Source organism: Girardinichthys multiradiatus, chromosome 22 (genome assembly GCF_021462225.1).
Source record: "Girardinichthys multiradiatus isolate DD_20200921_A chromosome 22, DD_fGirMul_XY1, whole genome shotgun sequence".
Classification (NCBI taxonomy): Eukaryota; Metazoa; Chordata; class Actinopteri; order Cyprinodontiformes; family Goodeidae; genus Girardinichthys; species Girardinichthys multiradiatus.
Genome location: NC_061814.1, coordinates 45,794,006 through 45,806,483, shown reverse-complemented (window position 1 = coordinate 45,806,483; position 12,478 = coordinate 45,794,006). Strand labels below are relative to the sequence as shown.

Below are 12,478 nucleotides of genomic sequence, written 5' to 3'. Positions count from 1 at the left end.
CAGGAGTTGAACCCAGGACCTTCTTACTGCAAGGCAGCAGTGCTACCAACTGCACTACTGTGCAGCCCTTTATTTGGACCTCATCTCCATTGAATAAATAATGCCGGTGTGGAGTCTGTGGTGTGCTTTGGTTAGCCTGATGTTAGATTTCAATAACCTTTTCACCTGGTAAAGACCAGGGGCCTCATGTACGAAAGAGTGCACAGCTTCGACACTAAAAGTTGGCGGTAGGGAGAAATTCTGAAATTTGTTAGGAGTTAATCTGCTGATCCGACACCGTTTTATTCTCAGTGAGAATAAAAGTGTCCCTTAGATGATTCTCATGCATTTCTGCTCCTCAGACCGATGAGCATTTCCATCTTCAGTGACAGAAACAGAGGAAGTTTCCATCCGACTGAGGTTGTTTCCATCATTTTCTGAGGTGTGTTACGTTATTGAGGCTGAATGTGATTAAGTTTCATCGCTCTGGTTTAAACCATAAAAGCTCAAACTTGATGAAAAACATCAGGTTTGATGCTCCACGAATTAAACTGGATGGAGTCATATTTCAGTGGATTTATGGGAGGTTTAGTTCTCTGTAGTTAATTATTCATAAAAAAAAAGTTTCTCTGGCTTCTGCACATTTTCACGGCAGGTCAAACATTTGCGTGGATTTATGTACACTTTCATGTAACGTTTATTTTACTACATGCTGAGTTGTGTGTAAAACATTGTGCCGCAAGGTTTCTGGGTGTAAGTACACTTTGTACATGAGGCCCGAGATACGTTTCTTTGTCTCCGGATCCGGAGCTACTACTTGTGAGATTACTATAGATCTAGTTGTTACCTCAGATCAACACATTCATTACTTTTATTCTTCTGTTCTCAGCACATTTCTGAGGATTTGGGTCATTACCAACATCACTGGCATTAGTGCCACCACAAACACTGTTTCTTTCTTATGGTGTTTTTAGGAGCAGGCTGGTGTGAAGTGAAATTTTAATAATCAGTCCATGTTTAGATTGCCTTACATTTAAAAGCGTTGTATCTGACAACTGTTGGTTTGCTTGCAAGAGAGATACTGGGACAGAAGAGGAAGCTTGTATCTTAAAGAGAGAAGTGGAGTGCACCAAGTGTGTAGCAGAAATGCTTTTCTTTGTTTCAGTATATGGCTCTGATGCATCTGCCATGGTATTACATATCGCAGTAATTGTAGGTGGGAATGCCCTCCATTATAAGAATTTATTTGCAGGAATAGACTATATAATGTGAAATATCTGCAATCCTGCCCTTAATTTCAGGCCGTTTCATACTGTTCTTACTTTTTCTGGGGATCTTTTTTCCGAGTGCAATCCTGTTGACTAGGTCACACGCTTGTCCCAGTCTTACAACGGCAGCTTCTTTCCGCCTGAGAAGAGAAAGGAAATATCTGTAAACTTGAATGGATGTCATCACCAGCCCATACATTAAAAGCAATACTAAAGTAAACCTAAACTCACATGTCAGGCAGGAGCTTTGGGATGATCTCAACAGTGTAAAGAGTGTTTTTCAGATAAACACATTCAGGAATACTTTCCATTGGCAGGTGACTGATATTGAATTCCACTTCAATTCCAGTTTTCTTCTTTTCTTCTTTGGTTGTGACACCATGGGCCACCCATGTAAACTCTTTTGGGTCCACCGGTGCAGAATGTTGCAGAGGTATAACAAATTTGAGACCTCTTTTCCGAATGCAAAGTAAGCACTGATCAAGGTAGCATTCAATAACCCAATCTCTGATCCATTTCTCATGCAAGAAGAACTTTCCTTTCAGGATCTCTTTGTATTGCTGAGTAAAGTTCACCTCCAGATTCTCAATGATGATGCTGTCACTGTCCTCCACTGCATTTGCTGCAGATTCCATCTTACACATGGGTTTCCAGATCTGTATGTATTGCTTAGTATCATTATAATGAGTCTTCGTTGGCCCGTTTGCAGACTGGGTATAGCATGAGATAGGGTTGTGGACATGCTGAACACAAATCTCAAATTTTGGTTTAATGTGCACTAACTGAATAACAGGCATATCCGAACCTCTTTTCTCTTCTGATGTCATTTGCACCTGAATGGTGTCACCTGACAGTAGCTGAAGAAGAATGTCAGCATAGTGTTGGAAAGGAGGAGGTGATGAAGCTTTAGGTACAACTACTGTGTCTGGTTTCTGTGGATTGGCATTCATCAGGAGAGACTTGGCCTGATCGAAGTTTTCTGTTTGAACTGCTTCAATCACAGCGGTCCATACTGTCAGTGGAATCTCAATGCGTGGACCACGATCTGACATCCTGCTCAACTCTTGGTGGATCAGCATCTCATCGGCTGCATATATCCTTTTTTTCCATTTGAGAGTCAAGGTATTTTCTTCTGGGCTAAAGATTGGCTGGTCCTCTAATTGTAATTCTCTTAACATGACAGATAAAGACAAAGGAAATATGTTCCTGTTAAAAGGAAATGACACTTTGAACTCTTCCTCTAGATCTGCAGAAACAACGAAGGCTAGTTTTGGTGCACTCTGCTGCTTTGTGCTCACTGCATAGAAGACCTGCTGAGCCTTTTGCTCAAGCTGCTTAGCTTTCTTTGCGTTGGGGTCCAGCTGATGACACAGATCTGTAATCTCAGTGCGAGTGTACTGGTGATCAACGTTGCAAATGAAAGAGTGCAGGAGTCTCTGCAAGACGAGATCGATGTAACGCCTTATCGGTGAGGAGGCTTGTGTGTAAGGATTTAATCTGAGAGAATAATGTCCAAGCCGTGCTTCAGGAGAGGAGTTTGAGCGGATGAAATAAGCTTTACTGCAGCAGCGTTGGAACTCATAAATGAGTGGTTGGAGCATAGGGTGAATGTCATCTGCAGCCACAAGGTCCACCAGTTTGTCCGTATCGTTTTCTCTCAGAGCTGACTGTATATCGTTCCACACAGCCTCCAGGATGGGGAAATGTTCAGTTGATTTAGGGTTTGGCAAGGTTACTTCTTCAGGGTTTACTCTTTGTTGCACACTAAAGGATAGGGGTATTAACTTTTCACATTTCTCTTTGAATGTTTCAAGCCTCTCAGAGTCTGGGCTGCTCTGACAGCGAAGTGGGGTATAATATCTGGTATGGTTGTAATTCCACAGATATTTTGCTGCATAGCTGTTAAATAACACGCTGATTTCCTCAATCATCTGGTGGGCTTTACGCCTCCCTGGCAACCTGTCATCATCGCACTGATAATAAACCCACTCATTCTCCAGTCTTAACTTCCTTTGAGCTTTAGCAAAATGGTAGCCCACAGTGACACAGTCCTCTACTGTGCTGAATGTGGGGGGCTCTCTGTATCTTTGGGTGATGACGTCTTCTGCCTGTTCATATGTAAACTGCATTTGGGACCTGATCGTGGAGAGCAGAAGTTTTGGATCTTCAAGGATCCTGTGTGTTTCTTTTTCCACTTTGAACATCAAGGAGACCGCCCTGTGATCCTGATGAGGCAGAAGGCTGAAACGATGAGTGCTCAGGTTTTTAGGGAACATATGAATGGGTTCTTCCCCGAGGTAATGTGTAGAACCACGTTCTTCTGCAGACCTATCCAGTTCATCACCTGGATTCACATAGCTTGCCACATCTGTAATGTGGATTCCCAGCTCATAATGGTTTCCAATATCTCTAATGCTGATGGCATCATCCAGATCTTTTGCTCCTTCTGGATCAATAGTGAATGTGATTGCATTAGTTATATTCTGTCTCTTTGCACTATATTCGTCTTTGTCTGAAAGATCTTCATATGTCTCCAACGTAGAGTCTTTAACTTCAAATTCCTCCTTCAGCAGCCATAGTTGGTCATTAAAAGGTCCTCCTTTGGGGTAAACATCTGTGATCTTTCCCAAAGGATGATAGCAGCCTTCTTTCCAGCCAATCACCTGGACTAGAAATACCTCATCCCTGACTTCATTAAAGTGGCAAGATCTTTTGATTGTCCAGGATCCGCTGGTTTGTTCCCATATTGGTAAGAAGTTCCGTCTATCTTTTAAGAGAAGAATGGTTATTTTGGTTGCACTTTTATTAAAGGGTGTCATCATCCTTCTTACAAACTTGCCAGAGGTAGCTGGGCGTCTCTTGCTGTGATCTTCTTCCTCAAGGAAGCAAACAAGTTGACGAGCAGCTTGATTTTCCTTGATAATACCGACTACACTGATTGATTGCTTCACAATGGTGTTAATGACCACTTCATCTCCAGTGAAAGCCTTCCCCATTTTGGATTTCCCCTGAATGTTTATATGCTTGGTGGGTTTATGAAATGGTACAACATAACCTCTGTCATAAGACTGCTTAACAAACTTTCCTTTCTTGAAAAACTCAGGTTGTTTTTCACACAACTCCATCAGATCTTCTCGATCATTGGAAACCTTCAATGATTTTCCAACCCTCTGGTGGGTAAAGTTTACTTTACAGTCCAAACTCTCTTCATCTGAACTATATTCAGTTTTCATCTGTTCATACTCATCTCGTAACTCTTGCAGAACTGAGTCACAGATAATGTTGCTCTCATCAACGTCTTCCACCCTCTGAAACCTAGCAGTTTCCTCAACATCTTGCTCAAAGAAACCTTTGGTGTAATGATGTGGTTCTACGCTGTTGTTGCTGATGCAGTGGTTTATGAAGCTTTGCCAGAATCTGGAGCATTTCCCAAAGCAACAGAGGGCTGCAGCATCTCCTACTACAGTCACCTGAGACTGAGCCCTGGTCATTGCAGTGTTTAAAACACGGGCATCATTGAAGAGAGGAAGACCAGACAGGTTGGATTCTTTAAGGCTGTCACGGGTTTGTACAGCTGTCAGAATGACTGCCCTGAACTGTTTGCCTGTTAAAGAATGAAAGAGGTTTGAATTAGGTCAAATTAACACAAGTAGGACTAAATTACAGTTGTGCAGCTAGACTCTGACAATTATTTAACTTTGACATCATACAGGAAATCCTTCAGGATTCAGCCCAGAACTAGATTAAAGTTACCTTGTACATTAGCAAGAGTCTCAACGTTGATGTCAGAGAAGCCTTTTCCTGAGAGCAAGGTTCTAATATGTCGAACCTGTTAAGAAATTGCAATTGAAATGACCATTTGTTTGCTAAATATTTTTACAAGAATCACAAGTATGGCATGTCTTTGCATTTTCTGTTTGTTTTCATCAGGTTTATAATGAAGCAACAGCATAATCAAACAGAACCGTCAAAAACTGAACTCTAACAAATCCACAGTTCAGTTTGGTGCTGGATGATGTGACTGGTCAAAGTTACTTTTAAAGGAGAAGCCTCAAAATCAAAAAAAAAAAATTATGATTTCATACAGTAAGAGACTTTTGTATTTGAGAATAATTAGAAAAATTTTACCTGAGGACCTTCTGACAGAACACAAATGGATCTTAGGTCCTTGGGCCCCCAGTTTGGTGGCCAGTTTTTCAGAATGCCCTTCACAACTGCAGCGACTTCACAAGACTCTTGCTTGTTATACCAAGACATAGACAGGGTATCCAAGTGGCATTCTCCCCGAACATGGTGGAACCGGAGAGCGTGATCATTTGGAGGAGCTGGAACATTTCCTGAAGCTTCAATGACATCATTCTTACCAACATAAAAATGGGTGGAAACAAAGTCCACAATCTCTTTGGTGGAGCGGTAGTTCTGACTAAAAATGATTCTGCTCTTCTGGGCGGCGTCACATTTTTGGCCTTGATAGTAGTGAAACAAGCGAGTGAGGAGAGTGTAGTCTGAACGGCAGTGGTCATCCACAGAGAAGAGCTGGGGTCCCATCTGCATGTGATCTCCAGCGAGAGCAACTCTGGTGTTGGGCCCCGCAAGACTGAGGGCCAACAAAGCTTCACATTCCAGCATCTGAGAGGCTTCATCAATCAGTATGTGGGTGAAGAATCCTTCTGCAAGCTTCAGGTCATGAAACAGTCCTGCCATTGTCGTTGTAGTCACAACTACATTGTGGTTTTTAAGGACAGCTTTTGTAGGAGGCAGAAAAGACTTTCTGTCTTCTGAGAGAAAACAATATTTTAAGGTGATCCCGTCTGTGGCCATCAGAGCATTTTGACTGTTTGCTTTTATCCGAATTGGCTTCAGTGCATTATTTTTACTGATGGAAGGATGGAAGTGAGCTCGGACATACAGGTCTGCAGAACTGAAAGGTACAAAATAGACAAGTTAAAATTCCTGTCAGTTTTAAAGGATATCTGCGTATTTTTGCACAGTTTAATGGATTTTCCTCAGACTATTTAAGCTGTTATATAACAGTAATACAGCAATATAATAGTAACTTAAGAGGAACATGCCCTGCAACAGAGTTTGTACACAGCAACCAGGTTTAAGGCTTCATTCTCAGATGGGCTTTATGCAGTTAACAAGTTTATCTGGGGGAGAATATTCCCAATCCTTCCCTTTGAAAGCATGGACATGCTGACAGGTAATGCCTTGATTAATTAACCTTAATTAGTTTTGGATAACTGTTCTGGTCTAAATACAGCCAAGTTGGTTCATCTCTACCACTAATGCTGGTTGATATGTATGTCTCCCATAAAGATCCCATTGGAAGTGTTCAGCAATATCAGTATAAATTAGTAAAACAGTCCAATTGTAGAAATTACAAATCCTGTGCATGAATTTCAACTATGCAACATTGAACTAAATAATTTGTTCAGATCATGAACAAATAATAATTGATGGCATACTTCCCCACACTGAATTTTATTTTAACCCTATTTATTTTCTAATAATTTGCTCTACTTTAAAACATTAATGATGAAAACATATTGGTTGTTCAAAAACAAATAATTCAACTAAATTTTAGAGTCCTGTTTGAGCAAAAGCAGCATCAATAAAATTACCTAAATATTGAGACAGGAACATTTGTTTTATTCTATATAATTCAATTCAATTCAGTTTTATTTCTATAGCGCCAATTCACAACACATGTCGTCTCAATGTTCTTCACAACAGTCAGGTTCATACATTCTAATTAATCGTAACCATTGAACAGTTCAGTCAGATTCAGTTATTTATTCAAATTGGATAAAAAGTTTTTCTATCTAAGGAAACCCAGCAGATTGCATCCAGTCAGTGACTTGCAGCATTCACTCCTCCTGGATGAGCATGTAGAGACAGTGGACAGTCACTGGTGTTGACTTTGCAGCAATCCCTCATACTGAGCATGCATGTAGCGACAGTGGAGAGGAAAAACTCCCTTTTAACAGGAAGAAACCTCCAGCAGAACCAGAACCAGGCTCAGTGTGAGCGGCCATCTGCCACGACCGACTGGAGGTTTGAAAGAACAGAGCAGAGACACAAAGAGAACAAAGAATCACTGATCCAGGAGTACTTTCTATGGGAAGGAAAAGTAAATGTTAATGGATGTAGCTCCTTTAGTCGTTTTACCTAGAAAGAAAGAACAGATAACTGGACTGATTGGATGCTCTGTTGCTCTGGGTAACGTCACTTCCTGTTTTCGCTGTTGGTGAATTGTTTGGTGTGTGAAGCTCACTCGTTTGATCTGATTTCTCTCTACTGTGATATCTCTTACTTGTTCTAATACATAAGCACGTTAAAACACTTACTTTCTGTTGCTACTTTTAACGTTTGGGGACTCTCCGTGTTTACATGGTTTTTCTAGTAGTGGTAAGGGGTCGCTAGCTTAGCTTTAGCTCCACCATGTCTACCCGTTCTGCTGTTTCTCTCTCTGAGTCTCCTCCTCTCTCCTGCTCTCGGTGTCAGATGTTCAGTTACTCCTCTGCCTCCTTTAGTGATAATTGGACGTGTAATAAATGTAGCATTTTTGTAGCTTTGGAGGCGAGGGTGTTGGAATTGGAGGCCCGGCTACACGCTGTTGAAAAACCAACAGATAGCCGAGGCCCCTTAGCCAGCACGGAGCCACCGAGGGTAGCTCCCCGTAGCAGTCCTCCAGCAGAGCCCGTGCAGCCGGGTCTTCAGGCCGGCTGGGTGACGGTACGTAGAAAGCATAGTCCTAGATCCCAGCCCACAGGTCACCAGGTCTGCGTTTCTAACAGATTTTCCCCGCTCAGTGACACACCCGCTGAGAAGCCAACCCTGGTAATTGGCAGCTCCATAGTCAGAAATGTGGCACTAGAGACACCAGCGACCATAGTCAAATGTCTGCCAGGGGCCACAACGGGCGACATCAAATACTACCTGAAACTGCTGGCTAAGGATCAGCGTAAATACAGTAAAATTGTTATTCACGCTGGCGGTAATGACACCCGGTTATGTCAATCTGAGGTCACCAAAGTTAGTGTTGCTTCGGTTTGTAAGTTTGCCAAAACAATGTCGGACTCCGTCATTTTCTCTGGTCCCCTCCCTGATCGGACCAGTGACGACATGTTTAGCCGCATGCTGTTATTCAACCGCTGGCTGTCTAGGTGGTGTCCAGAAAACGATGTGGGTTACATTGATAACTGGCGAACATTTTGGGGAAAACCTGGTCTGATCCGGAGAGACGGCATCCATCCCACTTTGGATGGAGCAGCTCTTCTTTCAAGGAATCTGGACGAATTAATTAGTTCTCCAAAACTCTGACAACCCAGGGTTCAGACCAGGAAGCAGGATCATAGTTTAACACTCCTCTCTGCAGCTTCTGTACTGCTACCCAGCCATTAACCTATTAAGACAGTGTCTCGCCCACGGCCAAAATTGAATAGATTAAAAAATTATCTAAAAGGAGGAAATCAGGAAAATCTCATAAAAATAAACACAACTCAGACCGAAAAGAAAAATAAAACAATTAAATGTGGCTTACTGAACATAAGATCTCTCTCTTCAAAGACTTTGCTAGTTATTGACCTGATTTGTGACAATCAGATTGATTTATTTTGCCTCACAGAAACCTGGCTGCAGCAAGAGGATTATGTTACTATAAATGAGTCAACTCCTACTAATTATTTGAATTTTCACATTCCTCGAAATACTGGGCGAGGAGGAGGAGTAGCAACCATCTTTCAGTCCGATTTATTGATTAGTACCAGACCAATCAATAGCTACAACTCTTTTGAATATTTAATCCTTAGTTTTCCTCATCCAAATTGCAAAGCACTCAAACCTCTTCTGTTTGTTGTTTTGTACCGTCCACCAGGCCCTTACTCTCAATTTTTAGATCAGTTTTCAGACCTTTTATCTGATTTAGTGTTAAATACAGATAAAGTTATTATAGTGGAGGATTTTAACATTCATGTAGACGCTGAAAGTGATATCCTAAATATAGCGTTTAATGCTATCTTAGACTCAGTTGGCTTTGCACAAAAAATTAACAAACCTACCCACCTTTGTCTTCATTCTCTGGACCTTGTGCTGACATATGGCATTGAGTGTAAAGACATAACAATATTCTCTCATAACCCTGTCCTGTCTGACCATTTCTTGATAACCTTCGAGTTTAATTTAACCGAGTACTGCATTATAGTAGATCATTATCAGGCGATGCTGTAACAACCTTTAAAGAATCTGTTCCACTTTTAATTTCCTCATTATCACTGAAAAACACAGTGGAGGGCAAGAATTTTGTTTCTGCTCCTTCACAAATTGATTCTTTTGTTCATAGTGTTTCTTCATCATTGCGTGATGCATTAGACAATGCAGCCCCCTTGAAAAAGAAGGTAATCATTAATAGGAGGCTAGCTCCTTGGTTTAATTCAGAGCTGCGTAGTTTAAAGCACAATGTCAGAAAATTGGAGAGAAAATGGCGCTCTACACACCTAGAGGATTCCTGCTTAATCTGGAAAAATAGCCTACTGTTGTATAAAAACACTTCACCAAGCTAGAAGAGCTTATTTCTCATCATTAATAGAAGAGAACAAGAATAATCCTAGGTTTCTCTTTAGTACAGTTGCTAAACTTACACAGAGTCATAGCTCTGTTGAGCCATCCATTCCCTTAACTCTTAGCAGTCATGACTTTATGGGATTCTTCTTAAATAAAATTGATTCTATTAAAAAGAAAATCTTTGACATGCTCCCGAAGATGATTACTTCATCCTCAGCAAGTGAGACAACATTGGAAATAACTGCAGAACCTGATCTGTGTTTGGACTGTTCTGATCCTGTGGAGCTTCCTGAGTTACCAGAAATATTAGCTTCATCTAAATCTTCAACTTGTATGTTAGACCCAATCCCAACCAAATTATTTAAGGAAGTGATTACCAGCTCTGATTACCAGCCCCATTTTAGATATGATTAATCTATCTTTAGTAAATGGATCAGAACCACAGGCTTTTAAGTTAGCTGTAATTAAACCTTTACTTAAGACACCTTCGCTTGATCCAGATGACTTGAAAAATTACAGACCTATATTCAATCTTCCATTCTTATCTAAAGTTCTTGAGAAAATAGTTGCTAATCAAATGTGTGAACATTTATACAGCAATGACCTGTTTGAAGAGTTTCAGTCAGGTTTCAGAGCTCATCATAGCACTGAAACAGCTCTGCTGAAAGTCACTAATGATATTCTTATGGCCTCAGATAATGGACTTGTGTCTGTTCTGGTTCTGTTAGATCTCAGTGCTGCATTTGATCCAGTCGACCATAATATTCTCTTAGAAAGGCTGGAATAGGCTGTAGGGATCAGGGGAACAGCGCTAGGCTGGTTTAAATCTTATCTGTCTGACAGATTCCAGTTTGTTCATGTAAATGATAAATCATCTTTAAACTCCAGGGTTAATTGTGGAGTACCACAGGGTTCAGTACTTGGGCCAATTCTCTTTACTATATATATGCTTCCAATAGGTCAAATTATCAGGCAGCATAGGATAAATGTTCACTGTTACGCTGATGATACTCAGCTTTACTTATCCATAAATCCTGATGAACCCAACCAGTTAGATAGACTACAAGCATGTCTAGAAGACATAAAAACATGGATGACTTTAAATTTTCTGCTTCTAAATTCAGACAAGACAGAAGTTGTCATCTTTGGACTGGAGTCTTTAAAAAAGAAACTGCTTAGTAAATCACTTAACCTGGATGGCATTAAATTGACCTCTGATAATAAAGTAAAAAACCTTGGTTTTATTTTTGACCAGGACATGTCATTTAAATCCCATATTAAACAGGTTTCTAGGATTTCCTTCTGTCATCTCCAGAACATTGCCAAAATTAGAAATATCCTGTCCAGGAGTGACGCTGAAAAACTAGTCCATGCATTTGTTACTTCAAGGCTGGACTATTGTAATTCGTTACTATCAGGATGTCCACAAAATGCAGTTAAAAGCCTTCAGCTGATTCAAAATGCTGCAGCAAGAGTTCTGATGAAAATTAAAAAGAGAGATCATATTTCTCCTATTTTAGCTTCCCTTCATTGGCTCCCTGTTAAATCCAGAATAGAATTTAAAATTCTCCTCCTCACATATAAAGCCCTTAATGATCTAGCTCCATCATACATCAGAGATCTGATTGGTCCATATGTTCCTAACAGAGCACTTTGTTCTCAGACTGCAGGTTTACTGGTGGTTCCTAGAGTCTCTAGAAGTAGAATGGGAGGCAGATCCTTTAGTTATCAGGCTCCTCTCCTGTGGAACCAGCTCCCAGTTTTAGTCCGTGAGGCAGACACCCTGTCTACTTTTAAGGCTAGGCTTAAAACTTTCCTTTTTGATAAAGCTTATAGTTAGAGTGGCTTAGTTTATCCTGAGCTATCTTCCTTATTTTTTACCTCTGTCTTCTTCCCTCCCTGTTGGTTGGAGTAAGGGGGAGTCAGGTTTAGCCTAAACCGGCTCAGTTATGGTTGAGGTGCAAACACACCCTCCATTTCTGCTACCTGTATGACCCATTCTCTTTTCCATTGGTTATAATCAGTCTGACAGAGAGAGGTATCCCAATCCTTGTGGTTTTTAGTATAACAATGACCATCAGTGGGACCCTTTGTGGGGTTCCTTGAGACGACATTGTTGTAAATAAGTGCCGTTTAACTAAATAATCTGAACTGAAACTATCTGTGTAGTTATGCTGCTATAGGCTTAGGCTGCTGGAGGACATAACGACCACTTTCACCCTCTTCGCTACATTCTCACACTACTCTCCAATTCTGCATTATTTGCTGTTATTTCAGCTTTTAACTTTGTTCTCTCTTTTCTCTTCCTAGAAGCTACACCTGGCCTGGCTCTGTGTCTACCTGTGACACCTTTCTGGAGAGGGGAATCGTCCAAGCCTCTGCTGGCAACAACTTAATGCTCACCCTCTACCGATGATCCACATGGCCCTGTCTTTCAGTGTTTAAACATTTCTCTCTCCTAGACATGGCTACTGACTGAGCTTCTACTGTGACTAACTCTATGTGCTCTCTTTCAGACTCTAACCTTGAAAACTGGCTCAGAGTTGATCTGTTCTTTCTTTCTAGATGAAACGACTAAAGGAGCTACATCCATTAACATTTACTTTTCCTTCCCATAGAAAGTACTTCTGGATCAGTGCTTCTGTGTTCTTTTTGTGTCTCTGCTC

At 40.9% G+C, this 12,478-nt stretch overlaps 1 protein-coding gene across 1 annotated transcript in view; it reads right to left on the bottom strand.

The window, feature by feature from the left end:
• LOC124859083 (helicase with zinc finger domain 2-like) overlaps window positions 1–12,478 on the bottom strand; it is a 69,751-nt gene that overhangs the window by 11,631 nt on the left and 45,642 nt on the right. The window contains exons 8-11 of the mRNA XM_047351583.1: window positions 5,376–6,168; window positions 5,001–5,076; window positions 1,479–4,851; window positions 1,302–1,387 (exon numbers count right to left, since the gene is read on the bottom strand). Of these exons, the coding sequence (XP_047207539.1) occupies window positions 1,302–1,387; window positions 1,479–4,851; window positions 5,001–5,076; window positions 5,376–6,168 (4,328 nt within the window). The remainder of the gene's footprint in view (window positions 1–1,301; window positions 1,388–1,478; window positions 4,852–5,000; window positions 5,077–5,375; window positions 6,169–12,478) is intronic.